Source organism: Tachyglossus aculeatus, chromosome 16 (assembly GCF_015852505.1).
Source record: "Tachyglossus aculeatus isolate mTacAcu1 chromosome 16, mTacAcu1.pri, whole genome shotgun sequence".
NCBI lineage: Eukaryota > Metazoa > Chordata > Mammalia > Monotremata > Tachyglossidae > Tachyglossus > Tachyglossus aculeatus.
In genome coordinates, this window is record NC_052081.1 from 33,741,424 (window position 1) to 33,768,758 (window position 27,335).

A 27,335-nucleotide genomic window follows, 5' to 3' on the forward strand; every position below is an offset into this window, starting at 1 on the left:
GTGAGCATTGTTTTGATGTTGGTAAACTGTTAATAATGTTTGTTACACTGTATTATCAATCGCTAATAGTAATCATTTTAGGATTTATATCTACCAAGCACTATGCTAAGCATTGGGGTTGATACAATACAATCAAATCAAATGCAGTTCCTGTCCTGTATTAGGCTTTCAGACAAAGAGGGAGGAAGAAGAGGTATCTTATCCCCACTTCCTAGATGAAGGAATTGAGGCACAGGGTTGTGTAACTAGATATTTTATCCCTAGTTTCTGGATGAGTGAATTGAGGCACAGGGATGTGTGACTTTGTGTGTGGCACAAGGTCACATAATAGGCGAGTGACAGAGTCAGGATTAGTACTGATGTCTACTAACTCCCAGGTTTGTGCTTTTTCCACTATGCCAAACTGCTTCCTTTAGTTAATGTGAAATATAGTACACAGTGATTGTACGAATGAGGTAGGGAGGAGTGGTGGGTCACAGATTACATGGGCACAGTCTCATTCTTCCTCCTTTTGTTCTCAGGGAGATGTTCAGAGGACCCTTATCCAAGTGGACTTTGGAGATGGCATTGCTGTTTCGTATGTGAACCTCAGCTCCACAGAGGATGGCATCAAACATGTCTACCAGAATGTGGGCATTTTCCGAGTGACAGTGCAGGTGGAAAACAGCCTGGGCTCAGACAGCGCAGTCCTGTACTTACATGTAACTTGTATGTTTACTGTTATTGACTTTTGACCTTATTTATTTTACTCCCCTCCCCATCCCGACTAAAGACTGTGACCCAAAGCTTCCTATCCAGGAGGAGCATGTAGTTGGGGAAGGGAAAAAAACAAGAGGAAGGGAGGGAAGCAGTGAAAGAGGGGAGAGAGAAACAGAGCCAAAAAGAGAGAAATTGATCTCAAAGTGCTCTAGGGAAACTTCTACAAACTTTCCATGCTAGAATCAGTTGAAGGTGCAGAGTGCTAATAGATTCCAGATTCTGGGATCACAGAACCCAATTGTCAGCATCCAAAAACAGATTTCTCACTCTACGATCATTTTCTTCTTCCAACTGCACATCCTGCAATTGCTCCCTCTTTTACCCTATGACTTCTACATCTGCTACACCTGCTCCCTCCTGGTTTTCTTGGGCTTTTGGTTCTGCTAAATTTTCTTTTTCCAAGACTTGGTTTGGTAAGTGCTGCAGTGAATGATGAATAATGATTTGGGCCCTATGGTCACTCACTGGTCCTACATTGGCAGAAAGTTAGTCTTTCAAAGCTCTTGAAGAAAACAGTTTGGTTTTTCATGAGCTCGCAACTCTCTGGGAGGCTGGAAGAGTTAAAGCACCTCTCTAACCATCTTGTGCTTGTCCTGGGAGTGATCAGGTCTCGGGCAGTGTTCCTAATGGGATACTTGGGAAGATTGGGAAAAATCCAGTTGCTGCCATTTCCTTCTTCCCCCTGTCCCCCCGGCAACAAGCACACACACACACACAGATCCCAGAGGTACATCTCATAAGATGAGGTGACTGAGGCACAGAGAAGTTAAGTGACTTGCCCAAGGTCACACAGCAGACAAGTGGCGAAACTGGGATTAGAAACCAGGTTCTTGGACTCCTAGGCCTATGCTCTCTCCACTAGGCTATGTTGTTTTTCTTAAGGGGTTAGTACAGAATAATGTCTTATATCTCAATAAAGAATAGGAAGACAGGATGACTGTCAGGGACTGTTTTAAAGGCTATTTCCAGCCAAGGCCTAATGCCTCCAAATTCTGAATAGAAATCACTTAACTACTATGAGTGACCCTGGAGGGGATTACTCTTTGACAGTATGCAGCGACCTGTCCTGATTGTAGGTCACTGATATCTTGTGGGTTAAAATGGATAGAAAGAATGCTACCTTTCATTTTAACACGCTTTTTTCTAGTGAGCCTAGCCATTTCCATTCGTCCTCACAGATCTGAAAAATAAAAACAAATTACGAGATTGGGTATCAACCAACGGAACACAATTTCACTTTAGTGAATCGTTAACAGTCGTTCCTTTTAGACATCCTCTATGCCTGAGAGGCAAGGACAGATGGGGATTACTCACCCCATTTTCCAGATAGGGAAGTCGAGAGATTAAGTTACTCTTCAGAGGACATCCGGGGCATCCTTGGCGAAGATGAGACTAGAACCCAGGGACTCTGAATTTCAGTTTCCTTTCCATTCCACCACATAGATGCCCAGCAAGAAAACAAATTAGGACATTTGAGTCCAAATAGGTCCATTCTATGTTCCTCTAGTTCTATACTCCACTAAGCTCCTTGTGTGCAGGGAACCTGACTACCCTCTCTGTTGTACTTTGCTCTCCCAAGACCTTAGTATTTGATTGATTGATTGATCGACCCAGTGTCCTTATATTCAGGGTCCCTGGCTTTGGATGAGATTTGTCCTAAAATTAGGGAGTAATTCCTGTCAGTGTTCAGTGTGGGTCAGTAAGACCCTGCACTTTAAAATCCTATCCAGGTGAACTCTCCTTTCTTAGCCTCTTACTTCACTACACACTACTCTTCTACCTGCCGGTATACAAAGGTTAGTTGTACATAAATCAGAGGTTACTTACAAGAGTTTGCAAAGGTCACCAGAAACAAATGGAGAAAATGTTTCTGTGGTTACATTTTCCATGCACTGCTGACAGTGTCTTACCCAGGTGACTATATAATAATCGGCTGCAGTTTGACAGGAAGGAATTCCTTGGGGATGGTGTCCACAGTGTTCTGTTAGTTTGCAAAGTAATGAGTCCACATTATACAGGGGCTGCTTTCTGAGGGAGGATGCGTGTTTTACAGAGAATCCATGTTTGTGGTAAGGACAACTGCCTCTGTCAGCCAACACTGAAATTAGCTCTCCCCTCAACAACTCCAATCAAGGATTGTGTGAAGTTGCAGAATAGTAGTTGGATAGAGAGACAAATGTTATCTTTCCCCCTGCAAGTTGCTCCACTTAGAAATGTCTTTCACAGCATGAAAAGGAAAATCTCCTGGTTTCTGGATATTTCAGTCTCCAAGAGAGCAGTAGTATTGGTACTCTTGACTTGTGTTTAGTAATAATAATAATTGTGGTATTTGATAAGCACATACTATATGCTAACACTGCGCTAAGTACTGGGGTAGATACAAAATAATCAGAACAGACACAGTTCCTGGTTTACATGTGGCTCCAAGTGTAAGGAAAAGGGAGAACAGATGTTTCACTCCCATTGTTCAGATGAGGCAACTGAGACACAGAGAAATTAAGTGACTTGCCAAAGGTCCCAAAGGAGACAAGTGGCAGAAAGGTTTTCAGCCACTATTTCATAATTGTGATTAACGGCTTTTCCCCCGTTTCACATCTCCAGCAGTCTCTTACAAAGGAGTACATTTCCTTCCTAATGACTCGTGACATTCCAGCTTTCCCACCTCTATTGAGGTGGAGGATGTCCACAGAACTCACATGTGTTGAAGAATTTATTGGGGTTCAAATGGGGTTGTAGCTAGGACTTGGAATCAGCCCGTGGATTGACATTCTGTGGTGTAGGGACTGGGCAGTCAAAGGAAACCCAACTGTATTTTCTGGCAGTGGAGAGGTGTTCTCTGATAGGGACATGAGAGCCGCCAGCTAATGCCTTGTCTTTGAAGTAGAAAGTTAATCTGAATGGGGCTTTCTCCCTTTGATCAGGCAGTGGCATTTATTGAGCACCTACTGGGTGCAGAGGACTGTACCCCATGCTTTGGAAAGTGCAGAGCAGGTATAACATACTGTCCCTGACCTCAAGGAGCCTACAATCTGGTACTAGAATAAAGGAAGACCAATTGTGCCCTCCCCTCCCCAAGAGGCTCCACTGACTCCCAGCTAATCCTGTTCGAAGAACTGCTTATCATTCTTCCAGTTCTCTGTGTAATTTCACAGGGCAAGACCACCCCAGGTTAGTGGTTTCCTCAAAGCGCTTAGTACAGTGCTCTGCACACAGTAAAGGCTGAATAAATACGATTGAAGAATTTCAAGGGCTAGCTCTCCTGTCAGGTAGTTCTGCAACTTGTCTGCCATTTACAACCGGGTGACATGGGCTTCCGCAGACTCCTAACACAATTATTACCGGTATTATCACTGATTATATTACTGATCATCATGGGCCAGGAAGTGAAAGGAATTGCACCAGGGGCTGCCCAAGAAATGCTTAAGTTCATCCCTGCTCTAAATCCTCGACTTCGTCAATTGTAAAATGGGGATTTAAATACCTGTTCTCCCTTCTACTTAGACCATGAAACCCATGAGGCACAGGGACAGATTTATTACTCTATTTTACCTGTACCTATTTACTATTCTATTTATTTTGTTAATGATGTGCATATAGCTATAATTCTATTTGTTCTGACGATTTTGACACCTGTCTACATGTTTTGTTTTGTTGCCTGTCTCCCCCTTCTAGACTGTGAGCCCGTTGTTGGGTAGGAACCGTCTCTATATGTTGCCGACTTGCACTTCCCAAGCGCTTAGTACAGTGCTCTGCACACAGTAAGCGCTCAATAAATATGATTGAATGAATGATTGAATGAAATCCCTTGGAATTTTGCCTCTAACGCTTTAGCTGCTCATCCGGAGTGAAACAGCGCCATCTTCCGTTGCTATAGAATATGACATGTGCCACCCAATGCGTATTTAGTCTGGTGATGATGCCTAGAACGCAGGCATATTCAAGGGGAGGACGTTTTTTACAACACTCCTCCTATATAGGTGGTCATTTTATTCAGTGATCTGGTACTTTTTTGCCAAGCTGATATGGTTACAAATCAATCCTGGAAGCAGTGAAAGCCAAAATTATTTAAATCCTGCCACAAATAGAAAGACTCTAGGGTCCAATATGAGGAGCTGCCCCGACAATCTACTAGCGGGAATCAACGTGTAAGGACAAGGGAAATACTTGCTGTATCCATGGAGAGAGGAAAGTCTGCCCTTGCCCTTTATTACAAGGATGTGACTGAGGTTAAAACAAAGCTAAGGAACCTAGTTTCTCCTTTTCCTAAAGATAAAACAGAAGAATTTATGCTGGAGAAGCACTTTTAAAAAAAAAAAGATCTACCCCCTCCCCAAGTAGGAGGAAGGCAATCCTTTCTTAGAGTAGGGTAGTATTTTCAGCTGTGATTTCTCTGTATGAAAGAATAGTACGGGAATAAATGAGAGAAAGAGCATGGGCCAGTGGAAAGAGCAAAACAATGGGAGTCAGGAAATGTAGATTCTAGACATGGGTCCACAGCATCCCCAGGGGCCCAGAAAGAGTTAACATACAGGCTTCGCTCCCTGGAAATCTCTTACTCCCCTAGAGTCAGAGCGCTTAGAAGATTCTTCACATTGATATTATGGCTTTAATAACTCTGGGAGTTGATATCTCCCTGGAAACAAGCAAAGAGCGATTCCTGGGATGTGTTATGGTGTTGGCTGTCAGTGACCTTCTCGGGGGATCCTCAGACAGCGGTAGCTGCGGAGATGAGAGATGTCGCACGTCTGGACTGGGTTGCTGTGCCTTTTGTCTCCCCAGGCCCCCTGGAGCACGTTCACCTGTCACTTCCCTTCGTCACGACCAAGAACAAGGAGGTCAATGCCACTGCTGTGCTGTGGCCCAGTCACGTGGGCACCCTCACCTACGTGTGGTGGTATGGGAACAACACAGAGGTGGGTCGCTCTTTCAGGCACTGCATCACCCCAACGTCCTTTCCCAGAGGGAATGAAAGCCATGTGCAAAATGGCAAGTCAGTGTCCTCCCTTCCCACCTCATAACGTTCCCCCTTTCATCATCAATCGTATTTATTGATGATTTATTTATTTTCACTGCCTTGGTTAGTTCTGTGGGGAATCAACAAGGACTGTGCTCCACGAAGAGATGTTCTTTGGGATAGATTAAGGGTCATATCACCTGGGTAGCTCTTCCAGGGGCTTGTTTTAGCTGAATTGGGTTCAGCTGGTGGGGCAGTAGAACCCACCCAACCCCCTGGCTCCCTAAACTCAGATGGGACATCAGGACTATAATAATGATAATAATAATTATGGTAATTATGGGAGTCAGAGGAACTGGGTCCTAAGTCCAACTCTGCCACATACCTGCTGTTTGATCTTGGGCAAGTCACTTAACTTCTCTCTGCCTCAGTTCCCTCATCTGCAAAATGGGGATTCAATACCTCTTCTCCCTCCTACCTAGACTGTGAACCCCATGTGGAACCTGATTATCTTGTATCTATTCCAGAGCTTAGTACAGTGCTTGGTACATAGTAAGCACTTAAAAATATGATTATTATTGTCATTTATTATTACTATTAGTATTGATAATAGTATTTGCTTAAAGCTTATTATGTGTCAAGCACTGTTCTAAGTGCTTGGGCAAGTACAATTCAATAGAGTTGGTAGACATGTTCCCTGCCCATAAAGAGCTTACAGTCTAGAGGGGTAATCTGGGGATGCAGTTCTTTGGACAAAATATATTTTTTTGTAAAATTGCAAATCCTGTGCTCCAGAGTCACATTTTTTTGCTTTAGCTGGAAGGATATTCTTGAAGAGTCACAGGAGGTAACCATCAGTCGAAGTCTCATTAGACGTCCTGCCTTACTCTCAGGCATCCACCTTCATATGATTAGACCAAAACAAAGTTCTTGTTTTCCCTCGTAAACTCTGTATTCGAATGTGGTCCATTACCCCTCACTAGGGGATGAGAAATGGAATTCCAATTAGCTGATATAGTACATTGAGAGTACAAACAAAGGCTGGAAAACTTTATCCCCTTGTCTTTTCTAAAAGGATTTAGAAAAATCCAGAAATGCATTTTGAGCCTCTAAATGTCGCTAAACAAATTTTGGCTTTAGTATTAAATCAGCCAACAGAAGAACGAGCTCAAAAGAAATGCCTGTGAGGAGTCTGGAGAAATCAGGAGATAATAATTCTTTCTTCCTTGCCCCTTGCATCTGATTCTTTGGCTAGTTTGAATCTTTAATAATTGAGAAGTTTGTTAAGTACTTCCTATATGCCAAGCACTATACTAAGCTCTGGAATAGATACAAGATGATCAGGGAGTCTTTCTCCAGACTAAGGTGCTTGCTTGTGCGTTCGAGGTTTGATTAGGATTCTCATATGCCTCCAATTTATCAAGGTACATGTTTATATCTCGAATGGTGTTTTCCGGATCTCACTTCCGAGGCCGGAAATAGAGACAAGAGCACATGGGAACAGCGAGGCCTAGTGAATAGAGCACGGGCCTTGGAGTCCAAGGACCTGGATGCTAATTCCTGCTCCATCACTTGTCTTTTGTGTGATTTTGGGCAAGTCACTTAACTTGTCTGAGCCTCAGTTTTGTCAATTGTAACTCCTATTCCCTCTACTCAGACTGTTAGCTCCATGTGGGACAGGGACCATGTCCAACCTAAATATCTTGTATCCACCCCAGGATTTAGTACAATAACTTGGCTCATAGTAAGCTCCTAACAAATGCCATAATTACTGTTCATTAGGGCAGGAAGTCCCCGTTAGGGCAGTCTACTATTCCTTTCCCCTCTCCTCTTATGGGTAGAAGAAAAGACTGTGATCCATTCAATTGGGTGCACTCAGATTATGTTCTCACCCTGTTCCCCCACTTCCCTGTTTACAGCCACTGATCACCCTGGAAGGCAGCATATCTTTTAAGTTCACTGCTGAAGGGATGAACACCATCACAGTGCAAGTTTCGGCAGGCAGCACCATTCTTCAGGACACAAAGACCATTGCAGTGTACGGTGAGTCCTTTTCTCTTCTTGCTTGATTCACCCCAGTTAAAAGGTGGGTCAGCATTCTTTTCCACACACACGGATAAATGGTATTTTTGCCTCTCCTACTGTCAAGTGGCATAGAGAGTTTTACCTATTTCCAGAAAATAGTAGCCTTTAACCAGCGCCTTACTTTCAAAGGTTTTGCATATGATTGGACATTTATGTCACTTAACCATCGTTTTTAACACTGGGAAAATTACAGGTTGAGTTCTAACCACAGCCTCAAATGCATCAAAAAGGTATACCAGAAGTCAGGTTTGTCTTAAAAAAAAACCACAATGTGGAGAGTACCCCAATGTTCACAGGGCTTGTTAATGAATCCTTCCATCAGTTTCAGTACATAGGCACAACAGTGCTCAGCGGACCACAATGTTATCGTCATTTCCTTTGACCTCTGACTTTGCCCTACTCCATCCTTTGATTTTAACAAGGGCCAGGGAGAGGTGCATGCAGTCTGGGTTTCCATGGAGACACTGGGTGTGGTAACCATTTCTTCAGAGTTTTGTTTCATATCTGTTTTAGCCAAGGAGACACCTTCAAACCCCTATTAAAACAATCCATAGCTGAAGCAGGGAGTTGGGATGAATTGCTCATCTATCTTGGAGTAGGAGCAGTGATATTTTTTTTTGAGTGCCAACTGAGTAAAATGCACTCCATTAAGGGATTGGGAAATACAACTTGTGCTTCTGAAACCTGCCTGACACATTTCCTTTTGTGCAGTGCACAAGAGTAGACCACCAAACAGAATGGAAATTGACTAATAAAAATGGTAAAAAGTGCATTTTAGACTTTAAAATTCATCATTTTGTGAGGACCATATACATTTTTATATTTAGGGTCACAAATTTATTGTGGAGATGATTAAAAAAAAACCACCCTGGAAAAATGATAGGTACATGATTTCCCATAAGTTTTAGAGATTCATTTTAAAGGCTCGTCCTGGCTAGATTCCAGGGCCCTGCCCATCCAGGCCCACTCCATTTCAGTCCGGCCAGGCCTCATATTGGCTCTTGTGGTTTAGGGGAACCTCTTTGGGGACAGAGGAGATCCTTTGCATATGCTACTCAATTGAACTAGGGGTCTGCTCTAATAAGTTCACATGAACATAATCTAGTGATGTTCACGTCATGTGGCAGCCCCCACAAAAACCATTTATCCCAAGCAATTGAGGAGCTTGCCATAGCCCTGCCTGCAAGATTTTGTCTAGATATGCTTCAGAGCAAAAACTCACTTTTAAATTTAAAATGCAACCGTGCAGAAGGTCATCTATATAAATTCCTGAAAAAAATTATCATGGTACTTGATCCTATTTCTGGAGAAAGAATGGGTATAAATTTCCATTTCCCCATCCCTGCATGCTACTGTTCAACATATCAAAGAATTATGGAACGACATCACTTTTTCTGGAGTGAGGCTTTTTCATACATGCGATTTGCATTTTCACCTAGACAAATTTCTTTCCTGTTAGATGAGTTGTCTGCAATTAAAAAAAAAATGAATAAAAAAGTAGGGGGGAGAATTGACTTCAGCTAGTTACTTGGAAGACAGCTCAGAGGAAAGTTCCTTACTGCTGGTATTTGCTGAGCTCGTTAATATGCATCTTTATCAGGGCTAAGGTAGTGATAATCACATAGGTGATCAGTGGATATAATGGAGTCAGTTTCTGAAAAATACTTCTCTGAAGCAGTGTAACAACCAGAAATATGCACCTTATAATGGAAGTGATGCCAAAGCCTGTGTTGAAAACACTTACATACTGTTCAAAAATGTACAAATAGGCCTTTTTCTTTTTGAATGCATAGTAATCTACCTGAAGCTCTGGTAGCCCCTTTAAACACAAATCTTTATTTTCCACGCTTGGGTTTTAAAGCAAAATCAGACAGTGTAATTCATGTCCAGAACCTGAAAGTTAAATAGGGGAAAACCAGTACTGAACATGAATAAACTACCCCTGTTGTAAAATGTTTCTGTGATTTACAATCAGTCAGTGGAGAACCGTACTCTAGAGAGATGACATATGAACCGAGACATTCATGGGAATTCTTCTGCCATTGTGTTCCCAGAGGAGTTTCAGTCTCTCCGCTTATCATTTTCTCCAAACTTGGATGAGTACAACCCCGATATCCCTGAATGGAGGCGCGATATCAGTAGAGTCATCAAAAGAGCCCTGATTGAGGTAAGTGACTACGTGGCTATTTCAGGTTCCTTCTCCAGTCTCATGACCTGTGTCTCAGCTCACGGTAGACATCTAGGATGAACGAATAAGTGGTTTTTCTGTGGGCCTCCTGGGCATAGCATAAGTTTCACCCTTGGGAATCTTCTTCTGCCTGCAGTTTTCCCATTTTGTTCATTGTTGAGGAATATCAACGATATAATAGTTTCAGGGTTACCTAGTCAATCGGTCAACCCATCAGTGGTACTTACTGAGTATTAAGCATTGTGCTAACTGCTAGGGATAGTACAACAGAAGCAAAACACTCTAAATCTGGTTTGGTGGGAGTTGGACAGTGGGGCAGCATTATAATGCAGTGAACTTAAGGGACAACAGATTGTCAGCCTCCTGTTTTCAAGGAGGGGAGGCTTTTGCTCCCTGGGAATGTAAGTACTCTGCCCAAGGAGTTTGGATGCAACACCCCTCCATCAATCAAATGACAGTGTAAGATCAGAATTTAGCAATTTTCTTCCAGGAACTGGCTAATTGGCTGCCAGGGCTATTTATAAGCCTTAATGGCCCCTCTGTATGCTGGAAAAGGCAGGATTCTTGGCCTTTCTTCCTGTGCCTCAGTGTTTCCACTAGGTAGAGTCTAAAATGGTAAGAACTGTTACGCATTTATAGGCAGGACAGGGGGCAGCAGTAACTGGTCATTGTTAATCAGATGGGCAGTGAGCCCTGACCATTCAGCGTAAGTTCTGAAGTCCCTCATTAGCTCACAGCCTGACCTTGCCCCACAGACTGCTCAACTTAACGAGACTATAGACATCTGGGGAAGGGGGGGAAGGGGCATAGGTAGGGAGGCTGACCAGCCAATGCCAGTCCCAGGGAGCCCACACGGCCCTACTCCCTCTCTGCCTCTCGTCTCCACTTGAGCTGGTTTCAGTCTTGAGCACAGTCGGCCTCTGGCATTTTGTGCCAGCCTGTTCATTAGTGTTCTGCAGGGTGGGTGAGAATTAACAGGAACTAGCCTGCTTCTCCCCCCACCAGGTATTCCGCCAGGAGAATCACAATTTCTATCCTGTTCCTTCTGCCCTGTGCCCTACAGCTGGCTCTCCTCTGATTGGTGAGGATGACAAGCCCAGCCACACACCCCCAACTCTCCGGGCCCTGTAGGGTCTCTGCAGGCTGGTCTAGGGGATAGCTCCAATCTTGATGATCATTAATCAAGCTGATCTGCCCTAGAATAGTCGACAACCCTCTCCGACTATTAATTCCCAGGCTTACCTTATTATGTTTCTCTAGAGAACAGGAGCTGTGAGCCCCAGCCTTTACCAGATGTAAAAAAAGCTGGAAATTTCTCCCAATTAATATTCTTAGATTCCATAACCTCTGAGTTGGCTGAATGTAGTGACAGCAAGACAGGTTAAGCTGCCCACAAAACTCGTGGGCTGACCATTAACCCTATACCATCGTTTAATGACTTCATTAAGAAGTGACCGTTGCAGGGCAATACATGGTCTCCAACTGATTAGAAAGAGTTGATGAACCTCCCCAAATGCTGAATTTCTAGCTGGCTCCACTTTACTAACCTGGCAGGACCTAGTACATCATCCCCTCCATTATCTCCTTCCCGAACCCACCCCGCATCTCACTGAAGCAAATGTACTCTGTTGCTTGTCCTTGTCCTCTCCCTGACTTTCCCATCTCTGTTGACAGCACTACCATCCTTCCCGTCTCACAAGCCCGCAACCTTGGTGTCATCCTCGACTCCGCTCTCTCATTCACCCCTCACATCCAAGCCGTCACCAAAACCTGCCGTTCTCAGCTCCGCAACATTGCCAAGATCCGCCCTTTCCTCTCCATCCAAACTGCTACCCTGCTCATTCAAGCTCTCATCCTATCCCGTCTGGACTACTGCACCAGCCTTCTCTCTGATCTCCCATCCTCGTGTCTCTCTCCACTTCAATCCATACTTCATGCTGCTGCCCGGATTATCTTTGTCCAGAAACGCTCTGGGCATATTACTCCCCTCCTCAAAAACCTCCAATGGCTACCGATCAATCTGCGCATCAGGCAGAAACTCCTCACCCTGGGCTTCAAGGCTGTCCATCACCTCGCCCCCTCCTACCTCACCTCCCTTCTCTCCTTCTACTGCCCAGCCCGCACCCTCCGCTCCTCCACCGCTAATCTCCTCACTGTACCTCGTTCTCGCCTGTCCCGCCATCGACCCCCGGCCCACGTCATCCCCCGGGCCTGGAATGCCCTCCCTCTGCCCCTCCGCCAAGCTAGCTCTCTTCCTCCCTTCAAGGCCCTGCTGAGAGCTCACCTCCTCCAGGAGGCCTTCCCAGACTGAGCCCCTTCCTTCCTCTCCCCCTCGTCCCCCTCTCCATCCCCCCATCTTACCTCCTTCCCTTCCCCACAGCACCTGTACATATGTATATATGGTTGTACATATTTATTACTCTATTTATTTATTTATTTATTTATTTTACTTGTACATTTCTATCCTATTTATTTTATTTTGTTGGTATGTTTGGTTCTGTTCTCTGTCTCCCCCTTTAAGACTGTGAGCCCACTGTTGGGTAGGGACTGTCTCTATGTGTTGCCAATTTGTACTTCCCAAGCGCTTAGTACAGTGCTCTGCACATAGTAAGCGCTCAATAAATACGATTGATTGATTGATTGATTGCTCCCAAGCAAAGCATTGAACTATACCTCATTTTCTTCCCTTGTACCTCCAACCTCTTGCTCATCCCCTTCCCCCCTGCAATATACTATATACTCTTTGCCCTTTCAAAGCTCCCCAGAAGGCCATCTCCCCCAGGAGCCCTTCCCCAACTAATCTCCACATCTCCTGTCACGCCACCCTTAGCCTTTATGTGAAAGCTGGTTTATTCCATTTATGTTTCTAGTCTCTCATTTTGGGGGTTATATTTGTGGTGTGTTATGTTGGCCTTTCTCCCCCTCATTAGTTTGTATGCTCCTTGAGGACAGAGACAGGGTCCTTATTTCTATTGTACACTCCCAAGCAACCAGTACAGTCCCTACATTTGGTAGGTGTTCTCCCTTCCCTTTAAACTGTGAGCCCCATTTGGGACAGTACAGACTGTGTTTGATCAAATTGTGCTTGACACATAGTAAGTAATAGTAATAATTATGGTACTTGTTAAGCTCTTACTATGTGCCAAGCACCGTTCTAAGCTTCTGTGGTGGGTGCAAGCTAAAGCTAATAAGTCTGTAATAAATATTATTATTAGTAGTATTATATGCTCAACAAATATTAAGAACTATTGAATGAATGAAGGATCATCACTGCTGTAGATTATCCATGGCAGCTTTCCCTGACATGTCCCCATGCTAGGGCCCTTGCAGTCTACCGTAGTGACTCTGTCTCTCTTGACCCACTAGCCTGGATTTGTCTCTTTCATTTCCCAGACACCCAACTATGACCCAAACCACCTCCCCCTACTTTATATCACCTGTCCAGCGACTCCCCTCTATTGGCCTAGATGACCACTAGTTGACTGCATTCAAGTGCCCATTTTGGAGCCATTCTAGCTCCTGGTAAGGTGGTACTCTTTCCTGTGCACCCACACATTATTCCGTGTTTGGTTGTCTGTGTTTCTTCTTCAGGCCACTGGCATCTCCAGCCAACACATCCTGGTGGCAGTGCTTCCGGGCCTACCGACATCAGCCGAGCTCTTCATCTTACCCTACCAGGATGCCGCTGGAGAAAACAGAAAGTCAGCAGAGGATCTGGAGCAGGTGAGTGTACATCAGGATTCTGTCACAGGGGAATTTCAGTTTTTTCTCTTCATCTGACTCCAGCCGCTGCCTCGTATAATGTGTGGTTCCTGCACCAGCACTGATGTTGAGGATGGTGCTGGATAAAATGTCCAGTTTATCCAGGCTGCAGTTGTGGAAACTTTGTCCAGAACGTTATGGACCTGGAGACAGAAGTTGCCTGGGAAAAGCCATTTTGAGTTAAGTCATAGAGGTCTTTAGCAATGAACCTGACTGTGCTGCCCTGTGGAGGGGGAAAGTGCATCTATCTGCTGGTTTGAATGGGAATGTGGGAGGGTGGGAGAGACTATCTCTTCCCCCCACACTGGGGACATTGGCCCAACCAATCTGGGCTTTGACCTCCTTCAGAAATTATGACACACAACCTGTCCATGTGCCATCAGGGAGTGTGGCCCCAGGGTATTTCTAGCAGCCTGGCATTCCTAAAGGGTCTTACAATACAGAAGTCACTGGGTTTCCTGGCATCAACTGCTGTTTACAATGCACTGGAGGAGCACTTCCAGTAGCTGACGAGGTCCCAGTCTCTCCAACAATGATTCTCTCCCAGAACCTGGTTTAACTGGAATCTCTGGAGAAAATATGGGGGCAGGATGAGGAGAAAAAGGTGATGAGAAAATATGTTGTCTCCCTCCTGAGACAATATGTTTATTTTCCACCTACTAAAACCGTATCCGGCCTCTGGGTCGATGGGTGAAAAATAAGTCCCCCCTCAGGCTCTAACTAAACCCTTTTTCTTTCCCCTGTGACAATCCCACTGTACTGTACCTAACCAGCAATTTTTTCACATGATTATTTAGGCTGTTGAAATGACTTGAAAACCTGTTTGAGCAGCCAAATTAGCAAAACCCTGCATTATCAGATCTTTACACAGATCCTGATTTCACCTTCGTAGCCTTTGCCTCTCTTGACAAACTGCTCACCTCTATAATTTCCTCCCTGAGCAAGTAATAAAAACCAGAGCTGCAATTAGAGGACAGTGGAACCCCCCTCTTCCTTCCTAAACTGATGCTGCTGTAGCAGTGCATAACCTATCATTTTCCCACTGACCTCATTCACCTCTGGCATGCTGTTACACATTGTATTCTACAGATTATTACAAATACATCATTTTAGGGGGTACCTTTTTGTCTCCACAACTATATGGTACAGGAAGAATCAGGCACTGCCAACAGCCTTTCATTTTTTTTTAAATAACAGAAGATGCAGATTTATAGAGCTCCACAACAGAACATCATAATAATAATTGTAGTATTTAAGTGCTTACTATGTGCCAAGCACTGTACTAAGTGGGGTGGTGGATGCAAGCAAATCAGGTTGTACACAGTCCCTGTCCCATATGGGGCTCACAGTCTTAATTCCCATTTTACAGGTGAGGGAACTGAGTCCCAGAGAAGTAAAGTGACTTGTCCAAAGACACACAGCAGACAAGTGGAGGAGCCGGGACTAGAACCCAAGACCTTCTGGCTCCCTGGCCCTTGCTCAATCCTTTGGGGATTACTACCTAACTTCTTACTGAGGCCAAACAGTAGTCTTTAAAGTTGTGGAAATACCTCTGAACATGTTTTCATTTAGTCAGTCAATCATGTTTATTGAGCACTTACTGTGTGCAGAACACTGTACTAACCACTTGGAAAGAACAATACAGCAAATAAAGAGAGACAACCCCTGTCCACAATGGGCTCACAATTTGAGGGGAGGCGGGGGGGGAGACAGACATCAATATAAGTAAGCAGGCATCAATATAAATAAGTAGAATTATAGATATATACATATAGACATAAGTGCTGTGGTGGGGGAAAAGGGGGAAGAGCAAAGGGAGCGAGTCAGAGTGATATGAAAGGGAAGGCCTCTTGGAGGAGGTGAGTCCTCTGTCCCTACTTTAAAGAGGGGGAGAGTAATTGGCAGATTTGAGGAGGGAGGATGTTTCAGGCTGGCAGTAGGATGTGGGCCATGGGTCAGCAGTGAGACAGGCAAGATTGAGGCACAGTGAGAAGATTAGCACCAGAGGAGCAGAGTGTGTGCGCTGAGATGTAGAAGGAGAGAAGGGAGGTGAGGTAGGAGGGGGCAAGGTGATGGAGAACTTTAAAGCCAATAGTGAGGAGTTTTTGTTTGATTTGGAGGTAGATAGGCAACTGCTGGAGATTGTTGAGGACAGTGGTGACATGCCCTGAACGTTTCTATAGAAAGACAGTATGGGCAACCGAGTGAAGTATGGTCTGAAGTGGGGAGAGGCAGGAGGTTGGGAGGTCAGAAGGAAGGCTGATGCAGCAATCTAGGCGGAATAGAATGAGTGTACTAATGTGGTAGCAGTGTGAATGGAGAAGAAAGGGCAGATCTTGGCAATGTTGTGAAGGTGAGGCTGACAGGATTTGGTGATGGTTTGGATATGTGGGTTGAATGAGAGAATGATGATAATAATAATGATAATTGTTGGTATTGGTTTAAGCATTTACTATATGCCAAGCACTGTACTAAGCACCTGGGTTGTTAAAAGTAGGTGCAGACTGGACAGTCGCTGACCCATATAGGGCTCACAGTCTGAATAGGAGGGAGGACAGATATTTCCTCCCCATTTTACAGGAGAGGAACCTGAGGTAAAGAATAACAACAACAATTCTAATAATAACTGTGGTATTGGTTAAACACTTACTATATGCACTAAGTGCTAGAGTAGATACAAGATAATCAGTACCACATGGTACTAACATCTAAATAGGACAGAGAACAGGTATTGAATCCCCATTTTGTAGAAGAGGGAACTGAGGTACTGGGAAGCTAAGTGACTTGCCCAAGGTCACACAGCAGATAAGTGGCAGAGTTGGGATTAAAAGCCAGGTCCTCTGATTCCCAGGCTGGTGCTCTTTCCACTAGGCCACACTGCTTCACTGTGTAACCAGTTGCCTCAGGAAAAAAAAATAAAACCCTTCACCTCTCCTTTCTCTCCTTTGCCTCAGTCAATCAATCAGTAGTATTTTTTGAGTACTTACTCTGTGCAGAGCGTTGTACTAAGCACCTGGGAGAGTACAATAGAGTTAGTAGACAAGATTCCTGGCCTCAAAAAGCTTAGACTCTCTTTCCTCTTGGCCATCAATATCTGTTTTTTTTGGTGAGATGTATCAAAAGTAAGCACCTCCTGCCTTCTCTCCTTCTATAGAGTGTTTCTTCCCTGTCTTTCTCTGCTTCTAATTCTTAGACTATTTTGGCAGAGCTTCCCAAAGATTGTTAGCAGCTAGCCTGTATCTGACATCTAGTCAAGTCTATGTCCTGCTTCATTTCATCTCTTTAGAAGTGCTCACATAGCCCGAGGATCTCTGATGATGGTCTAATCTACTCTCTCAGTGGCCAAACCATTTTTCTCTCCCATTTTCCATGCTATCTCCTGTTTGTTTCTATTCTGGAGGAGCAAGTGTGCACAGAATGTATATTTAATAACACCCGGAATGCTGTGAATCCTAGCTGAATATCATTACACGGTTTTGTAAGTATAAAAGCAAACAGGTTACAGTATAGGCAGTTTAGCTGCCTAGCCTAGTATATGTAAACATCAGTCTGCTTCCCAGGAGTAGGCAACCAAACAAATGCTAAATCAAACACCCAAGAAACAATGACTGGAAACTTAATCCGTGGCCCATCCATAGTCAGGTCTGAATACAGCCTGATGAAAATAGATGTCACCGACATAAGGCTGCCATTTCACCAGCCAACCTCTCATCATTTCCACGAAGAGTGGCTTGAGCTAAGGTGGGAATTGGCGAGTTTGGATATGTCACTGAAATCAAAACTTTTGCCAGCTCATTCCTCCCTGTAGGAAGAGTAAATACACCCACAGAATTCCAACGCACTTCTTGGTGTGGAAGGAATCAAGCGTCTCAGCCTTATCCAGCCTCGGAGAGTGGCTGAGCTCAGGGAGGCGAGCTGGTAGCGGTGTTGTAAGCTTCAACGCTTGTGTTGCCACTGTTCCCATGGAAGCCGAGAAGCTGGCTCAACTCTGAGTGATTTTTATCTGTGAAATAAATTGAAAATTCTTCCCAGTGAGATACACTTGACCCCGTTACCAAGCTGAGGCAAGCTGGGTTAATCAAGTAACCCGCTACCTGGAATGGTTTCCACTGGTCTACATTTCGCAGACACAGGGGCCAGTGGAAAGGGCTCTCTCCTGCAGTCAGCCTTTCTGGGAAACAAGGAGTTAGATGCTCAGACATAGCTTTCCCTCCAGCTTCAACTCTTGCAGGCTGCCAATAGTACCCCAAGAGAAGAGAAGGTATAGACAAGAAGGTTCCCCGGATTGTGGGTAATAATGATGGCAGTGCCCTAACAAGGTGTCCCTTTGCCCCTCCTTCTTCAAATATGGCTGTGAAGCGTTGTAAGGACCTGTGTAGAAAAAGATGAGCTCAGGAGTACTGACCAAAACAGGAACCTGATCATCCTGTACCCGACATGGGTTTCAGGATTACTGTACCACCCACAAGCTGCAGTGTTGTCCCAATAACTTACCACTTTGTCACATTGTTTGAGACTGTGTTTTGCATTGTGCCTATAAAATATTTATTTAGCCACCCTGCAGAGGGGTTGCTCTCCCTGAATGAAAGCTCTGCAGAATTTGAGATGCCTAGAGCCCATCTTGAAATCAGAAACCTGCATTAGACAAACACACCTACAGAACAGGCAGCCATCTATTTGGGCACACACTGTGAAATGGAGTGCATTTTGGCCACTGGTCTTTTCAGCGTCACTGTCAGGGACATCATCTTTGAGTCAGTTAAATGCCCTGTATGTCTCTGTGTCACTGCCTAACTCTCTTTATCTTCTCTCTCCATCTTTGTGCACTATATTTGCTCCACAAATGCTTAGAAATGTAAAGAGCAACATGTTAAGCAAGAATTAGGCTATTAGCCCCATGTAGAACAGAGACTGTCTCTCTGTTTTGATTGTGTTGTATATACCCCAGTGTGGGTAGAGAAGCAGCACAGCCTAGTGCGTGGGCCTTGGAGTCAGAAGGACCTTGATTCTAATCCCAAACCTGCCTCTTGTTAGCTCTGTGACCTTGAGGCAAGTCACTTAAATTCTCTAAGCCTCAGTTACCTCATTTATAAAACGGGGATTCAGAGTGGGAGCCCCATGTGGGGCAGAGACAGTGTCCAACCCAGTTACCTCTAATCGACCCCAGTGCTTCGAACAGTAAGAGCATAGTAAGCGCTTAACAAGTACCACAATTATTATCATTATTACCCACTTGGTGGATTCACTATACTAGGTGCTTAGGAAGTGCAGTCAGTCAGTCAGTCATATTTATTGAGTGCTTACTGTGTGCTGAGCACTGTACTAAGCACTTGGAAGAGTACAGTATAACAATGAAAAGACACATTACCTGCCCACAACAAGCTTACCGTCTAGAAGGGGAGGCAGACATTAATATAAATAAACAAATTACAGATAGGTACATAAGTGCAGAATAAGAAAGTAGGAAAGGAGCTCAAGGAGGCCAGGAAATTTTGCCAGTTACCAAAATGAGTGGTCATCTCCAAAGCATAGCAGTGTTTGCTTAATTATTAAAACAGGTTGTACTGGGAAGAGAGTTACAATCTACATGGTCTTATTCAGTTAGACTTTCTCAAAAAAATAAATAAATAGACTGTTGTTTTTATATTTCAGTATCCTCAGGGATGATTTTTACAACCCTGACCAAAATGGAAAGCAGTCGCGTGAGAGAGTGAACTTTAAGTGAAATTGTAAAACAGTTTCAAATTTTCAGTCAAATGAGAGTACACCAACGTCAGTTGAATTCTGCTCTCGATAAAATGTCCCATCATCCCTCACCATGACCATCATTAGTCCTAAAGAAAATTTAATGAACACCTCCCTTTTGAGAGAGCACTAATCTAGGTGGTTTCACACTCAGTATAGGCTCAATAATTACAATTGATTGATTAATTAGTTGACTGAGTTTCTGTTTGAAGAAGAGAGAAATGGGTAGAAACTGGAGGCTTTTGAGGAGGGGAGTGATACATTCTAAGAAGATGATCCAGTCAGGAGACATTAAGAAAGACAGAAAAACATATGACTGGAGGCAGGGAGACCATAAAGAGGCTGATTCAATAGTTCAGCTGTGAGATGGATGAAAGCATGGACCAGGGTGATTGATTGGCTGAAAGTGTGGATCAGAGAAATAATGTCGAGGAAAAATAAGTAGGATTTAGACAGCAACTGGATGTGGGGCTGAAGGAGAAAGAGGAATCAAGATAACACGAAGACTGAGAGTTTCTGATGATGCCACCCATCCTAGGAGAAGGTAGGGGAAGGAGGAGACTTAGAAGGGAAGATGCCATATTGAGTTTAAGGTCTTACTTAAGATCTTCCATATTGAGTAGGTCTTTCATGAGGAGATGCCCTAGAGACGGGCTGGTGAGATAGGTTTTCCAGTGAACAGGTACGTTTTCCGAATTTTTGTTGAAAACACAGCAACGCCAACCTAAGCTTATTCACGATACCTTTCCCTTTGCTCTCATTGAGTCTGAGGCAAGGAGGTGAAAGTGGGCAACTAGAACCCTCCAGAATTCTGAGGCATCCATCACTTCCAACTCTGAATTCACAGGCTGTGCTCAACCTCAGCACAACTCTTTCAGGTGGGACACATGGTGAGAATTGAAGACAGCAAGATATCCAAATATCTACTGAGTGGTGAGCTGAAATGGAGAAACAGAGAGCAAGGAGGACAGAGGAAAGCTTTTAAGGGCATAGTCTCAGATCATGCTGCATCCCAGCTGAAAATTGGAAGACATTTGCCACGGATAGACAAGAGTGGCCTAATGCCATCAAGAAGGGGGCAATTTTTTGAGCCAAAGCTTTGTAAGGATTGAGAGACAAGGAAACTTGAGAAGCAGTGTGGCTTAGTGGATACGGGACAGGCCTGGGAGTCAGAAGGACCTGGGTCCTAATCCTGGCTCTGTCCCCTGTCTGCTGTGTGAACTTGGGCAAGTCCCTTCACTGCCCTATGCCTTAGTTACCTCATCTGGAAAATGGGGATCCAGTCTGTAAGCTCCATGTGGGACAGGGACAGATTAATTTGTACCTACCCCAGCTCTTAGAACATAGTTTCCACATAGCACTTAACAAGTACCATGATTATTAGGTAAACAGTACCAAGGTGCAGCAAACACCCAATATTAGGTTCTACATTGTTTTTTTTTTCAGTCTCACATACACCAAAGATGACATCTTCTTAAAGTACAAAGGAGAGGAGAGAGAGAGAGTGGGGGGGGGGGGTGGGGGGGGGGGTGTACCTGTGCATATTCACAGGTGACTCTGTGATGAGCACCTATGGAGCATGATGTATTTGGATTGTGAGCAGGCCAATCATTTCATGTGACCAAGAGCTGGTGATGGTGTAACATAGGCAGATTAGAGGAATGACTCCCAATTCTAGGGAAGTTGCATATATATCCAAAATTCACAGCCCTGATAACTAAAAATCGAAAGGTGACCTGGCTAAATTGGAACACATGCTCTGCTTTTCTACATTCTCCCTCCTTCAGTGGCATTAACTGAGCACTTATTGGACTCAGAGCACTTTACTAAAGGGAGTTAAAATTAAGGTCAGTTTATCCGGTCTAAGAACTGCTTACAATTTAAGGCAAAAACGTATGTCGGGCCTTGAATTGAGGCATTTAATAGTTTTATCAGTGATTGTTTAGGCAAGAATCACTTAATATAGAAACATTACAGAATAGTTACAAAATTAATTAGATGCTAATTGAATGTGTTTCATTCTTTTTTATCTGGATGGAGACACAGTATTTTAATTGAAGTTATTCTTGTGAGGAGTATAAATCTAATGTAGTTTTGTTCTTATACATTGTTTCTTTTGAACTAAGTATTGTGTTCTTTACTGTGTGTCTTGTGATATGAGTACATGAAAAATGTTTCTATTACTAGATTATTTTCATATCGTATTTAATTTCGCTAATGATGCAGATAGGGTCAATGAAACAGTTTTGGAAACCAAAGTAAATGATGATAGTTAATTGTTTTCACAAGAGCCCCTCCTGGAGTTTAAAAATTAAAAATTTGTATTCCTGATAAATTGCATTTTCTTTTTTTAGTTATTTACATCACTAGCTGGAGAAACAAATACCCCCAAGGAATGTATATAAAATGAACTGGTTGGCTAAGGGAAGAAGAACCCTCAAAAATATTTAAGTAGTTTTCTGTTTTTTTCTTTCTTTGGAAAGAAAGTAACTATCCTAGTGATTGTGTGGTATTAGGACGGAAAGCATATGCAGTGTTGTCTCATTTACCTATATATCCATTGCAAAAACTATAGGATTTATAAAGCCTATGAGGGCAAAATGATCACCCATAAAAAGTAGAGAAATCCATTTTAAAGGAAGATGAGCCATCAGCCTAGATTTGTGTTTTATCACATTTCCTGCCAGATGAAAAGACAAGTCCAGAATACTTAAAAGTTTTGGTGGTATAGATGGATATGGAAATGTTTGCTCCATTTAGCATGGCCAAGAACAGAACCATATTTACAATACATCCTGCTACTGCTACAGATGAAAAATTTGAACAAGACGCTCTATTAAAAGCAAGAGCATTATCCATTGCCAAATTGATATGGGATCAAGGGCACAATTTCAAGAAATCGATGGCCAAAAAGCTGTGGGGAATCCAAGATGCCAGAGTGCGGGAAAAAAACAAAAAAACCCAGCTATTTCTCATTACAAATGCAACTAGAGATAACCCTCATCCCAAGATGAGTGATGGTAAAATAGTACCTAATCAGATTTGGTTTGCATTTATAAATTAAACTGACTAGACTAAATTGAAAAACATGAGGAAAATAGTCTAATAATGACAAATTTCCGTATAACTCAGAAAAGAAGTAAAGGATTATCCGAATCTAATTAGATGAAGCATGTGCCTAAACTTGTATTCATTCTTAAATCTTTTCTCCAAGTAAAATGATTCCTGCTGCTCATATGGGCTGCCTCCCCTCACCCACCCTAAGGAATTTGATAGCCTTCATTCTTTTCTTCTCAGGGAACACCGGGTAAAATTCTGTATGCTGGAGCCATAGAGATAAAGTACATTAGGGTCTCCTAACTTGGCAAAGGTTATTGTGGTCCAAACAAATTGACACATTACTAGTTTTTATTTCATTTCAGGAAATCACATGCACTGGGGCCTGGTGGAAATAGCCCAGGCCTGTGAGTCAAAGGATCAGGGTTTAAATCCCCACTCTGGCCTTGCCTGCTGTTTGACTTTGGGCATATCCTCTAAATCTCTGTGCCTCATTTTCCTCATCTGTAAAATGCTGTTCAATACCCGTTCTCCCTCTTGCTTATACTTTGAGATCTCTGTGGGTTAGGATCGATGTTTGACCTGATTGGCTCTACTCCAAAGCCCAGTTCAAGCCTTCTAGTGAACACTTAACAAATACCACATTTATTTTTATTACAGTGTCCTTTTCAGTAGGCTAGCTGTGCAAATTATATGGATTGTGTGTACCTAAAAATACCTGGACACTTTCAGTCAGCCACCCCCTCCCTGCAAAAAACTCCTGAAGTAACCAGCTGTTTCAGAGACAAATGCACTTCTGGAGCTTGGACTGATTAACTTGTGTCTATGGCTGTTGCTTGAATCTTGTCACGAGGGAAAAAGGATACAATACTGATGTTCCAATTGGAAGACTCTATTTTTAAAAGAGTCTTGGTCTACACCTGTTCCACAAAATAAACTGTCAGGTATCTTCGTGGGTTACCAGTCCAAAGAATCTCCACATGGGTGAAAATTAAATCTCAGAAGGTAGTTCGAGTCAAAAAGGCAAATCTTTTCTTTCCCTACACTGCCCCTAACTCATAGGATCATTGCACCTCTCCAAGATTCCCACACCACAGTTTTCCTTCAGTTAGCCTGGTATGAGCAGCTCGGTGTCTTTCTTTTCACCCTCTCTGTTGTGGTTCCTGAGCAATGATACCTGGATATTTGCTCCTGTCGGTAATGTTAGGGAGAGAAAGCAGCCTGAATTTACAGCCTAAATTAAGCAGGTGGCATTTTGTTTAATGGCATTTTGAATCCAAACAGATCTACAAGCCCCTGAATGAGCATATATAGACTTCTCTTTCTTCCCCCAGAAACCCAATACTGAGTATCCTGGTTAATCTAGCCCAGCTAGGCAGCCAGCATATATAAATCAGATCCCAAATTCTCTTTGGGCATATGTGTTCTGGATCAGCACTCTCTATTGATCAAATTAACCAAATGATTGCTAGAGCTTTGGGTTGTTGGGGACACAGCCAAAGTGTTCCATTCAGTTTGGGCTGTGGCTATTCAAATATGTGAGCACATCTCCATGGGCCTATTGGAACAACAGGATAGAGATTCAAATCCAGCTCAGTGTCTTTGTGAGGTGCTGTGATAGTGTGGACAGTTTTAGATTTTAATGTGATTCTCCACCAGCCACAAATAGATTATATTTCCAAGCCCGACAAGTCAACACTTCCCTCCGGAACGATGAGTCTCATGTGTGGCTGCCCCACAAATCTGAATCAGACACCAAGAAAACAAAATTACCATACTAATACTGGTTCTGATTGAAAACTTCATGTTTCAGGGGTTTTGCTTAGTTGCTTGAAAGATTTGGTAACAAGAACATTGACTTCTCTTCTTCCAGATTTCAGAAATGCTGGTCCACAATTTGAACCAAAACTCTATCCACTTTGAATTAAAGCCTGGAATCCGAGTTCTTGTTCATGCCGCCCACTTAACAGCAGGTGAGTGTCTAGTGTATCAAAGTGTAATCCAGCAGTTATGTGATAGTCTCTGGGATGACACCACCACACCAGCCCAGAGAGATCCAAAGTCAGGAGATGTGATTTGGTGGTTACCCAACTTAATCTTGCTTATATTAATAAAGATAATGATTTGTGTCTCCATCTCATCTGTTGGAATAACAGGCAGAAAAGCCCGTGACTTTTATACCAGTGACTTTATCTGTAAAATGGGGACTAAGACTGTGAGTCCCATAAGGGACGTGGACTATGTACAACCTGATTAACTTGTATCTACCCCATTGCTTAGTACAGTGCCTGGCACAGAGTAAGCCCTCAACAAATACCATAAAAAAATGTACTTTGTGGTTGGGAAGCCAATATTTTAATACCAGCTTTAACGGTGTTAGTGTTATCAGTCAGTCAATTAATGGTATTTATTGAGCACGTCCTGTACGCAGAGCACTGTACTAAGCACTTTGGAGAGGACTCTATAAAATTGTAAGAGTTGCTGGACATGTTCCCTGCCCACAGTGGTGCAAGCACCTCTAGTCAAGTAGAGATCCAGAGCCGGTGGGTGGGAGGGCTGTCAAGGGTGTAGGAAAAGCAGTGGGGAGGAGTATCTGACACCCCAGTCCAAACCAAGACAGTCTGCTCCCGGCAGCCTTTCATGTCTCATAAGCAGGATTGCTAATAGCTTCCCAGGGAGTCTTCCAACATATTGCTGCATCCTATTAATTGCCCAGCAGATGTTCAGCAGCCTTCCATGAAAATGTTAGCTTCCAGTGTGTGTCGGGAGAGGTAGGTGCAGCAGAGCTTGGGTTCTCTCAGAGGGAAAAAATGAAAACTGTCACCCAGGAATTTATAAATATTTTTTGTTGGTGATGGAGGCGGTGTTGTTGGAAGAGGGGAATTCAAATTCTCTTCCCTGCCCAAAGTTTACTGCACTTCAACCTTTACCAAGTAAGCACTTTTTGCTCCAATGAAACTGCAAGAAATGGATTTTAGATTTTGCTCATATTCAGATTGGCTAGTCATTAAGTTCAGTATCTAAATTATGCTTGGCGTTTTAGAACACCCAATTTTGGCTTAAATGAAAGGTCTTTATTTCATTTCACAATGGAGGCTCTTTTCTGCTACACACCTCTTTCATCCTCGGTTGTCAAGGCAACAAGGATGTTCAGTCACAACCCTTCCACCTCAGCATCATGACAGAGAGCCACTGGACAACCCATCTGGGCAGAAATGTCCTGAGTTGTCATTCGTGCCATTGTGAATACGACTCATTGAATGGGCAAAATCTAAGGAATGAAAATCCCAAGAACCTCCTCTGGTTCTGGAGTCACTTCAGGCAGATTGGATTCTGTACAGCTATGCCTTGCTTAGATTTTGTAAAGATTTTGTCTGCTGTGTGACCTTGGGCAAGTCACTTACCTTCTCTGTGCCTCAGTTCCCTCATTTGTATAATGGGGATTAAGACTGTGAACCCCATGTGGGACAGGGACTGTGTCCAACCTGATTAGCTTGTATCTACCCCAGCGCTTAAAACATTGACACGTAGTAAACGCTTGACAGATAACCACCATTATTATTATTACTGTGCAGGCCAAGAAAGGAAAAAGGCCATTACGGTAAGATAGTGGAAGATCTGTATAAGAGATAGGTGATTAGAGCAGAGTGATGGGTTTAGGGATAGTTGGAGGTGAAGTTTGCATGAGATAACGTGAAGCATATTTCCAAACCAACACCAGTGGAAAGAAAAGCATGTCTCGTATGAGATGTGAGGAGGAGTCCAGTACGCAGAAGTTGGGCTGGAAAGAGTCTAAGTGCAAAGCAAAATGTGGATATATCTCTAGCATTACATCTGATTTAGACCCCAGGACATAATATGGAATGGAAATATGAATTAAATGAGAAGGAACCGGGATATGAGATGGAGAGAGGAGGGACGGGGAGCATCCATATGAATGTTGAAATGAAATTCTCAGAAATACTTAGTCACTTTAATTGTCTGAATGGGGAAGTGACTTAATGTGAAAATAGGGGAAGATGGAAAAAATTAAATATGCTTCTGAATTTGGGCTCTTTGGTATTTATAATATAGATGAATGGGAAAGGCCAGCCAAGAGGCTGTTCTAGCAAACTAGTTTTGAAATCATTAAAGCACGAACCAGAATCTTGGTGGCAGTCATAATTAAATAGCTGAGGGTTACGAAAGTTAAACAAATGATTACTTCCGGAAATTTTACCATGTGAGTAGAAAATGATATTTCTTGATCTTCTGCACCAGTTTCCCTGATCAGAGTATTGAAGCAGTGTGGGCTAGTGGAAAGAGCCCGGGCCTGAGAATCAGAGGACCTAAATTCTAATCCCAGCTCTGCCAGTTTTTTCCTATGTGACCTTGGGCAAGTCCGTTAACATCTTCGGGCCTCAGTCTTCCCAACTGTAAAATGTTCTCCCTCCTACTTAGACTGTGAGCACCATCTGGGGCAGGGACTGTGTCCAAACTGATTAACTTGTAAAATATTCCAGTGTTTCAACACAGTAAGCATTTAATTAAAGTAATAATAATTGATGACAGCACCTGATATTGGCACCTATGGGGGATTTTTTGTTTATTAATAGAAATGTTTATTGAGCTTCCTCACTCAGAGAAACTGAAGATCTGAGCTGGCATTTTTATGGCCCAAATGGTTCCTCGTTCTCTGTGTTTGTCATATTTAAAGAGTCTGTGTGGTATTTGAAATTAATATGGCCCTGGAGTCAAAGAACCTGGGTTCTATTCCTTGGCCTTTTAGTCTACTAGAGCATCATT

General features: G+C 43.3%; 1 protein-coding gene across 1 annotated transcript in view; it reads left to right on the forward strand.

Moving 5' to 3' along the window:
* SORCS1 (sortilin related VPS10 domain containing receptor 1) overlaps positions 1–27,335 on the forward strand; it is a 402,129-nt gene that overhangs the window by 362,144 nt on the left and 12,650 nt on the right. The window contains exons 22-27 of the mRNA XM_038758618.1: positions 522–708; positions 5,539–5,672; positions 7,633–7,756; positions 9,853–9,965; positions 13,578–13,709; positions 24,424–24,523. Of these exons, the coding sequence (XP_038614546.1) occupies positions 522–708; positions 5,539–5,672; positions 7,633–7,756; positions 9,853–9,965; positions 13,578–13,709; positions 24,424–24,523 (790 nt within the window). The remainder of the gene's footprint in view (positions 1–521; positions 709–5,538; positions 5,673–7,632; positions 7,757–9,852; positions 9,966–13,577; positions 13,710–24,423; positions 24,524–27,335) is intronic.